The sequence below is a fragment of the Manduca sexta genome, chromosome 21, assembly GCF_014839805.1.
Source record: "Manduca sexta isolate Smith_Timp_Sample1 chromosome 21, JHU_Msex_v1.0, whole genome shotgun sequence".
Lineage (NCBI taxonomy): Eukaryota > Metazoa > Arthropoda > Insecta > Lepidoptera > Sphingidae > Manduca > Manduca sexta.
This window is the reverse complement of record NC_051135.1, coordinates 9086287-9096516: the sequence shown is the minus strand read 5'-3', so window position 1 is coordinate 9096516 and position 10230 is coordinate 9086287. Positions and strand designations below refer to the sequence as shown.

Here is a 10230-nt window from a genome sequence, read left to right as displayed (position 1 = left end):
CTCGGCTTAGGCCTGTCACTAACAGATAGCGTCGAAGCGCAGACCATTGATGTTTGATAGATTTATTAAGAGAATTAAGAGAATATTGTATGTAGTTATTTACTTTCAATCTCCCGTAAAACTGTTTTAGTTATCAGTATATGATTCAGTATAATTTAATTCTTTCGTCCTGTATGCATATTTCTAAAATAAATTCAATTCAAAAATTACCGTCTTGCAAGAACGTCAATAGAGAAAAAAATATTTTTCATGACAAATATTAATGTCAACGGCACTTTCTGAATTTTCAAATTTCGAATGGAACTCTTAATATACGTATTCTTGTCATTCGCTTCCGACGCATCGACGCCGCAGTAGACGACTTACCTTAGAGGATCCGACGAAGACCACCGAAGCGTAAGTTCCATTTAGAAGAGAGAGCGAGCCGCGATGAGCAGTATAACATTAATAAATTAATGATGATTTTATGGAATTCCGCTAGCTCGCACACTGTTCGGTCGGCAAAGATTTTTAAATGAGTGAGAGTTGTAGTGCCGCAATTTCGGCGTCGCATTGCGAATTTTATTGTACAGACGGCGTTATGGACCGTTTATAATTATTATGTCTGGCTTTTATTTAATTTTTGAATGTAAATGTTGTTAGAGTTTGTGAGATTTTTTTAAAATTTAGATGTACTTTTTTCCCATTTTTTTATTGTTTTTAGTGACTAGGTCTGATGAACAGCTAACGTTGAACAAATCCCATGTAAACTTTATTTTCACTACTTACAGTATAAAACCAGTTAAACCCATATAAGTTTAGGCTCTAAAATTTAATATAAATTAATAAATATTGTAATACATTACCTTCTTTACTATTAAGGTCCCTTATTGTCTAATTAGACAAGTTCTATTGAATATTATTTAAAAAGAAATAAAAATCACGCCTAAAAAACTAACAATAATGTAAGTATCTTAAAAGCAAAACTAATAGTTTGATCACGATTTTCATGATTAGTAAACAAGTCATTCATAAAATAACCATTTGTCGCTAAATAATTTCATGGCGTTCTAGACGCGGTTATAATGCAATATAAGTTACTTTAAAATTTATTGTGTCATTAATATTTTTTATACCTTTATCCTGGGAAATATTCTTTAATAAAACTTAAGAACATATATTATGAAGCTAGTTATAAAATGAAAAAGAAATCAAACATGTTTGAAAGACAAAAATCAAGCAATAAATACATTTAAAAAAAAATGTTTTAAACCACGCAAAAGTCAAGTTAATAAATATTGCATTATATGTATTTCGAACCATAATTATATTCACAATATTATTTTGCAAAAGCCTCATACTAATAAGCAAACACATTTATTTTCAATACAAAATTTATGGAAGTAAAGACAATTATATTCAGAATCCTATTCATAAACAACAAATGTCAACAATAAAATATAATTAGAGTCCGAGGTAGTGTTACAAGTGGCCATTTATTACATACATCGCAGTGGATATTTACATAAACATCGCATAATGATAGTTTATTATCTTACTAAAAATTAAGAAAAGCAGGTGTCTTTTATACCATAAAATTAATTGTCCTGAGTGACTTAAATATTTTTAGTTTTATTTTAATTTATTTTATTTATTTATAATGTTAATTGGTCCACCAACAAATAATACTATAGTTAGCTCGCACATATAACGTACAAACGAGACATAATATTGTTCACCTAATCATAGACGGAACCAACTACATTATAATACAACTAAGGAAGCAAACAAATATCAAAAATAGGCGCATCTAGAATTAAAATTGTGACGATAAAGTAATAAAAAGTCTTATGTATGTAAAATTACAAAGGATTTTCGGTCCCACAATGCATAGACTGAAACAAATATTTTCAGTTCACGCAAAATGTTGTAACATCAAACTGGCGGACACAAACTTACTGCAACAATTCAACTTTCCTTGATCTCAAGAATCATGCAGACATGTTCGACTATGGCCACCTGCATTGCCGTTTGAACTATCTTCGATGATTACCTGGTCTAATACTAATTGGTTTGCGAGTAGATTTATACTTAAAAAGCTTAGGTCTTGTAAGCAGCTAAATAGTCTGGCTGGAATTTCTATTCTATGCTACAGGATCTAAAACCGATGATGCGGCTCTACTTAAAGACGTTTCATTCCTAACATAATACCCTCGGTATTCATTCATAAATACCAAGGTAGAGCCGACAGTCATTCATAGTTGAATGTAAAAATTACTTCAATGCTCCAGTAATGTTTGAAAGTTCTCGTTTTTATGGACGTTGTAGAGTCCCGTCAACAAACAAACGTTATTTGTCTTCAAAACAAGTTAATCCCCACACAGCTATTTCCCGTTAATAACAAATCCAACTCACTTATGGCGCTACGTTATAAACTGGCAGAAGCCGGGTGCGACCAATAAATCCTACTTATCTGTATGAGTTATTTTGTCCAAGATTCTATAAACGACTTTGGTTTGTACCAAGCCGATTCACTTCTGTACGTTTAGGTTTGTGTTTTAATTAATTAAATTAAAGTGTTTTCAAAAAGGATTGACCGATACAGTTCCATGCGTCTAATGTTATGTTTTAATTAAAAATTAAAGTGTTTTAAAAAAAGGTTAGTATGTCCCAGAAGTTTGTTAAAACGTGGGGTGTCTAACTATGTTCATATGAAGTGAATCACACATACTAGAGATGTGTGTACAGTACTCAGTTGCTTACTGATTGCCTATCTAAGGGATGAATTTATGTAATGACCCATCGCTTCGTCAAACCATCGAAAGTCTACAATAATGCTATAGATAAGCTCGCCCCTTATGCTATCATGGGACAGAATATACGGTGAAAAATGGATATCCTAGTTGCACCTCTACGTACCCCTTTGGGGATGTGGGTGTGATATTTGTGTAAATATTCAAGAATCGTGTTCGGTACATTGCAATAGGCTTGCCTTGGAGTATTAAGAATCTCAGAGCCAAATTATTTCTATCTATAATTATTTTAATGATATATAAATACTATGGATGATGATTATTTATGTTTATGCGAATGTTTTCGAAATAAAAATACTTTTTGCATTTTATTTCAGTTTTTTTGTATTTTACTTCGATTTTATTTATACTACAGATGAGAAAAGAGCGATTTTAAGCGTATTTTGTAATGGTACTCTATATATCTGTTGAAGTGTACTGTATACGTTTTAAACTTTGTATATTCCTGAAAAGGGAAGAAGGGGTAATGTTAAATATCGCATGTTTATGAAAAAAATTATTAATAGGTTACATATTCAGAGGCACACGTGTTGAGATAAGGTAAAGGTGCCGTAAAAGGAAATGACATAGTTAAAACATCATAAACTCGTTGATATAGTTTACAATCTTGTATTCTCATAATTATTCCATTCCCAGATATGTGTCTAGTGGAATGTAGAGCCATATCGTAAATATTTATAAACTCAGAATTATACCAATATAACACGGTTAATAAAACATAAAATAGCGTATCATTTATGTCGTATCAGTACTGAGCAGTTATAGGTAAAAGTCGCGCGTATCTGAGAAATCACGATGTTGACACGGAGCGCGCACTGCAACTCGGTATGCGAACCGCGTTGATGTCTTTTGTATGCCGCCTTTAGCGTGCCATGTTGCCTCTTTGTATACCGCTATCTTATCTTTTATCTTACATGAGCGTCACATTATTGCTTTTATAAAACGGATATCTCACTCATTTGTAAACCATAAGTATCTTTCACTTCGCGAGTCAATGCTTGAGGAATAAAATGTAGGACGGGTTAATTGATGTGTAGCTCGTAGATAAATTTCAAAAATTAGACGTAGCTTATTGGATATTCATATTTTTTTATAAATCACGAAGAAAATCATAATGTCACACTGACACACTTCGGTGTGAAGTGAAAAGCGATGATTTTCGCCGTCGCAAATTGTCGAAACACGTTATTGTATCAATTGGTAACGCATTTCTGAATTATCACACTGAAACCAAAACATAACCCAAATTCCGGAGCATACGGCCTAATTTAGGCCTCAAAACTCACCTTAACTGTAGTCGATGAGTTAATTCCACCCCAGTCACAAGTCCACACAGCACATATAAAAATTAGAACAACGAATTTGGGTTGCGCCACGCACGTGTCGACGGCGGCGTGTCGATGTGAGCGCGACGTGTGGTCGGAGCGAGGGCCGCGGGAGACTGGCGCGCCGCCGCGTCTGGCTGGCACCTGCCGCCCGGCCCCCGCGCTTAGTGACAGGTGGAAAGCTGTATCGATATCGATAAACTTCAGTTTACCGTGTGGGCGTTTCGATTTTCAATTTCTATCGAGCAGCAGGCGTCACGACAGGAGGTTAGACGTTGAGTACCAGACGCACCCGACGTGTAATTGCAAACTCATTTATCTTCCCTTTCAAATGTTTGTAATCTGATAAACAAAGTTACATTGATTTACAACAGTAAGAATGGCTCGTGCCCACATTCCTTGTTACAGATGTTATCGAATGATTAATCGACATGAGCTACAATTAAATGAACATTGAACTTGCTACATTACGCTCAATTAGCGTATGTCATTATAACAGTACTATTGTAGCCAATCATACCCACTATGAATAATAACCAGGTTTGTCTACTTAGCATGTGTAATGGCTTTGCAATGTATGGTAAAATCAGATAGAGCGACTAACTTATGAATGATTTTTCGTGTAAATTTGTGTTTCAACTCATTCTCCAATTTTTAATGGTCCTTGATATTATCTTTCTTTGGACAGATTAGTAATTAAAAATAATTCAAAAATAATATGGAGATCCCATTACGCATGAGTTTTTATGTTTCCATCTCTCACAACAGGTTTAGACGTTACAGACAACTGATATATAAATAAATGTCCTATCAAGTTCTTCGCGTAACGTCTAACCTCATCTTAGAGACTTTTCAGACCTATAACTGCAACCCAGCGTAAAACATAAGACTAGTTTAGCTAGTTACAACTTAGAATTTAACACTTTCAGGAATAACGTAACAAAATGTCAACACATGAATATCATCGATAATGCAAAATCGCATCCCTAGAAACGTAGTCAACGTACACTGACTGATCAAATTAATTACCGCCTCATCTCGACACTCAGCCACGCTCTCGATCAAAAATTCGTTCTGTCCCACTCACACGTGACATATTGCGAATCTTTCTGTCCCCTTCCGTTAAAAAAATACTAAGACGGCAACGCGTGCCAAATGTGAAAACGGGATGGTTTCACCTGTTGTGAATGAGTTAGATCAAAGATAAGCACCTATGTGACATAAAACATTAAATGGTATTTTTTTTTAAAGTTGAAATTATATTTCCATGTTTCAATGATATGAACTGAAAAGTTACTTTGGATAAGCAAGAATTATAGAAAATATATAATTTTTGCATCGCACTCTGGAATATGAAATAAAGAAAAACTGAAGAATATTTTCAAAATTAAAATTGTAATATTGTAATTGATATACAATATACGAATTGAGTATAAACCTAGTTCACAACCTATCTCAGCTATAAACAAAAAATCGTATCACTACCAACCAATTCCACCAACAATATTATCATAAATTAGTTTCCACTAAATATATTAATGAAAATAACTTTTAGCAACACCTACTCAGATATTCTATACTCAGGCAAACGAAAGGTCGGACGCCCGCCTACAAGGTGGACGGACGACCTGGCTAAGGTCGCAGGAAGTCGCTGGATGCAGGCCGCTTCCAACAGGTCGACGTGGAGATCCTTGGGGGAGGCCTATGTTCAGCAGTGGACTTCCTGTGGCTGAGATGATGATGATGACTCAGATATTAATACCAGGGAATAGAACAAAATACGCTGAAGCATTGAACACCAGATTCTTAATAACTTAATCAGAAGTACCAAGTTATACAAGGTAAGCTCCCACACTCGTAAACACAAATTTCCCTTAAATCTTCAGACATGATGGCTAAAATCCGTTTAAATAAAGGTGTATTGTTCATGAATCCTAAATAGAATCCTAATTATATTGAGATTTTAATCTGTGTACTATCTGCGAAAACTTTTTGTACTACACTGAAAGCGGATCACCGATTTGCACCGACCTATTGTAGCTATTGGTAGCTGATGATCGTTCCGCCAATCCAGTTGAACTTTTATTTTATATTTGCCGGTTTTTCTCCAACCTTGTTGAGTTTTACCAAAGTCTACTGAATCTCTCCAAGCCGATTTGCGGCCACGGCGACCTACATTGACGGAGATCAGCCAGGTACGCAGGAGATATTACAGTGTACAAATTTATACGCAATACACGGGTGCACTTTCTGTTCCTTCACTCTCATAATCCGACATGACCGGAGGGAGATCAGTCCTAGTACTAACGGTTTCCGGGACTATTACACCGCTAACTTCATGACTTCGGGCTGCGACTGAGTAATTTTCAAGATGGGAAAACTCAGTCACAATTTTTGTCCGGACCCGGAATTTGAACCCAGGACCTCAGCGCACCTCAGTAGTCATATTCGTACCGCGCACGCATTACAACCACGCCACCGAGGCAGTCAAAAGGAGACCCTTTTAGACACTAGAAAAATAAAATTTAGTTCGCATTTAATGCAATAAAGAGTTTTTAAGTTCGATTTCTGTTTTATCTACTTTCGCTAAGTTGTGTGGGAATGCTAATGTATTTTTTTTAAACGGCATTTAAAACATTAGTCTTATAACTAATCGAGCAGCATATTGGCAACCGGACGCACTCACGAAAGCGCTTATAATTCAGGTTTGAAAAGACAAAAATGCTATAAATATACTTTAAGGGCGCCTTTCTAATAAATATCGCTATTGAGTTCGTTTAATAATCATATAGAAAGGGCAAAGCAGTAAGCCAAAATACACATCACAAGACTGATGGAGAACATTTTTATTTTAAATTAAATGACGAGAAGAGCATTTTCACTCGTCTGATGATAGACTGATACTGAACTGAGAGATAATAGATAGATGATGATACAGACCTTTGAATTGCAAAATACTACGAGGCTCTCCACTGCGATCACTGCGCGCTCGGCACCCTAAGACAGTAGATGTTAAACCTCATGATGCTCAGTAATTACGCTGGCTACAATGTCCTACATATTACAGAGAACATTGAATTGCAAATCCCTGCATGGCATTGCACTATAATGCTCTAAAGTGGGACAAAAACGTGCTTGCATTCAGTTTTGTAGACTGCCATGACTGAATACCGGCACCATGTGAGCTTGCCCTACATGACATAAGCAAGTAACATCCTGTAACTCCCCAGAAACACAAATTATTGACTTAAATAATTCTAAGATTTCATTCAGTATGCGCCACTGACTGTATTTTGCGATTATTATGACGGTTGCAGTCCCAGAACTCAGTTTCTTTAGCTTAGCTATTTAGCACATAGTAAATAGCTAAATTACATAGACTGTGGTGCACACAACTATAAAAAATATCTCAGCAATCCAAACTGAGCCAAATTAGCCTAGCTTTTGATCTAACACTGCAATTAGTGTAACATCTAAAATCAATATGGTGACTTAAGTGTCAAACCGCCTAAATAACAAAGTGCGTTTTTCCTGCCATCAACATTGCTATTATAGCAGTAAGGTAGTTTCTTATTTTATACATAAAATACATAAAATGTTTTATTCATCACATAGGCGAACATAGTTGCACTTATGATAAGTCAAGGTACATGAGATTATTTAATTATTACTTAATTAAATTAGCTTATACAAAACAAGGACAATTTATATTGAAAATAAAATAAATTAAAAATATAGTAAACAAAGAAGCCAGCTCGGGCTGGCAGGGAAGATGAAATAAAATGATGTATATATGTATTTTTAAATAAACAATAAGAGAGAAACGCATCGCGATCCTCACCGGTGAGGACAATAAAAGCCCTAACCTAGCTAACCTACCTTTTACACACATACCCACTCACGCTTTTTTTCCGAAGGGGTAGGCAGAGATGCAACTGGTGCACCCACTTTCCGCCGTGTCTATTCCGTCCCATGACGTGATAGGGACGTGCCTATCGCCATATCGGGTACAAAACCCAATATCACTTTGACTGTCCCGGGGAGCGAACCCAAGACCTCGGCAGCAGTCGTATCGTAATACAACTACGCCACCGAAGCAGTCTCCATTATTGCTCCATTATTATATTATGCATTATTTAAAACAAAACAGCAGTCAATAATACTAAATGAACACAAAAAAATCTGTGACAGTTGTTGCTTCTTATTATAAAAATACATAACAAAATAGGTAATATATTTTTCAAAATAAAAAGACCAAAATATTGTAATAAAAATAGTTTACTTAAAATTATATAGTGTATAAAATAATATGAGTCTTCATGAGTTTTCTGTCTCCTTATATCTGAAAAAAGAATGATTAACCATAAATATTAAAACAGTTGCAGTGAATTAGCAATGGCATTAATACCCCTTGCTTGCAAACTTTTTTAGTATTTTTTTTTTTCACTCTTTCAAACATGGCTGGCCATCTACCTGATGTCTACATCTTAGGAAGATCAACTCACATTCGTTAATTTGTTTAAGAAAAACTATTGTGTTATATATTTTATTTATCAACTATAAGCTTTTGTGATATTTAATATATTAATTAAATAAACAGGTATTTGAACCCAAGTGCCCCAGGTTTAGTCTACCATAACATCAAGAATACTATATCAGGTTTTCCTCCATACTTACTTGCAACTTATACAAGTATAGAAAACAGTCTGGCCTTCATCAGCTGATCTCAACTGCAGTGTCGCATATGACATCTTATCATTACCGCATTTGGGACATCTCCTTTCAACCACTGGCCCTTCAGGACCATCTGTGTTCAGTGTGGCTTCATTTGTAACTGATACTGTGTTGAAGTTAATTGTGTAATGAAACTTCAGGTCACTGAAATCTGAAAGTGTAGATTTTTATGTATAAAATGGAGGTTGATAAAAGCAGTGATAGGCTAGTTGGAAGTGGAGTGGCCTGTGGAGACAAATGTATGCAGGTTTAGAATCCAGTAACAAGGGCCTGTTAATTTCCAAGTTATGTGAGTATTCTTTGTGAATTATAGCTTGAGTTATTTAAAAAAGGGCAAATAATTGATCTCTTATAGGGCATTTACCCTATAAGAGATCCAATTAAATTCAATGTTAACTATTTTTTAAAAATGGACCCCTGTTGTATGATCATTGAAAACTTCACGTGAAGTACCCTTTACCCTATTTTTTAAAGAAATGGCACATAGATAAATAAAAATAATGTAACAATAACCCTCAGATAAATCTTTTAACTTATGTATATGATATAATACTTAAATAGAAATAACTATAAATGGTATAGTAAAATAGACAATACCTCAACTGTCCCACAATAAGAAAATAATATAGATATAAGTAGCATGACATAAAAATAATTGATACAACTAATGGTATAAATAAAAAATAACTATAATTTTTTTAATAACTTTTAAAAATGTTGGATACCATTGAAACCGTAAAGAATGCTGCACATTCAATTGATGTATTTAATATCATTGTTTATGTCATGTTTTAATAAAAAAGCAGATTTTTATATTTTTTCCAAATACAAAATATACTCACTCTCTGCATCGTAATAAGTTTTGCATGTGTAACATTTGACGGAGCCAAACTCTTGTAGTAAAGGTAATATGGAACCACATCGCGGACAGAACGCTGTGGTACTGGAAAACGGGCTTTTATCACTTGCCATGATCTGGAAATTATAGTATTGAGGTTAAGTACTAAAATGTTGCTCTGACTTTATTATTTACATTCCAATTTCAATATGTTAAACTTACCGATAAAAAAAATTATTGAATAATGTAATGAGCAGTTTCTACGAAATATAAGGATATTAGTTTCTAAATAAAATTCAAAAATAAATCCATAACATGTTTTGATGTATGTTGTCAAAGTCAAATTGACGTATGCAGTTTCACTTCGTCAAGGAACTGTGCGATATTGTTTATAAAAGCATGAGGTATAAAACTAAATAAATATTTCCTATTTTCTATAATCAATTAATCAAATTATGCCCTATTAATTAATAAGGGTGCATTGATAGATAGATCTAATTATATAATTATTTCTATTTGGTACAGATATATACTGAAAATT

At 34.3% G+C, this 10230-nt stretch overlaps 1 protein-coding gene across 1 annotated transcript; it reads right to left on the bottom strand.

The window, feature by feature from the left end:
• Positions 1 to 8377: 8377 nt before the first annotated feature.
• LOC115448568 (DNA-directed RNA polymerase I subunit RPA12) lies at positions 8378 to 10048 on the bottom strand. The gene is made up of 4 exons (XM_030176039.2): positions 9912 to 10048; positions 9694 to 9826; positions 8795 to 9002; positions 8378 to 8459 (listed from the first exon to the last, which is right to left on the bottom strand). Exons 2-4 carry the CDS (start codon positions 9821 to 9823, stop codon positions 8435 to 8437), a joined length of 363 nt encoding a protein of 120 aa, XP_030031899.1. The 5' UTR covers positions 9824 to 9826; positions 9912 to 10048; the 3' UTR covers positions 8378 to 8434.
• Positions 10049 to 10230: the final 182 nt, after the last annotated feature.

Coding starts and splice junctions, on each gene's coding strand:
- LOC115448568 (XM_030176039.2), bottom strand. CDS start 9,823: ATGGCAAGTGATAAAAGCCCGTTTTCCAGTACCACAGCGTTCTGTCCG. Junction 9,003..9,693: donor AACTTATTACGATGCAGAGA/GTGAGTATATTT, acceptor CTACACTTTCAG/ATTTCAGTGACCTGAAGTTT. Junction 8,460..8,794: donor TATACTTGTATAAGTTGCAA/GTAAGTATGGAG, acceptor TTCTTTTTTCAG/ATATAAGGAGACAGAAAACT.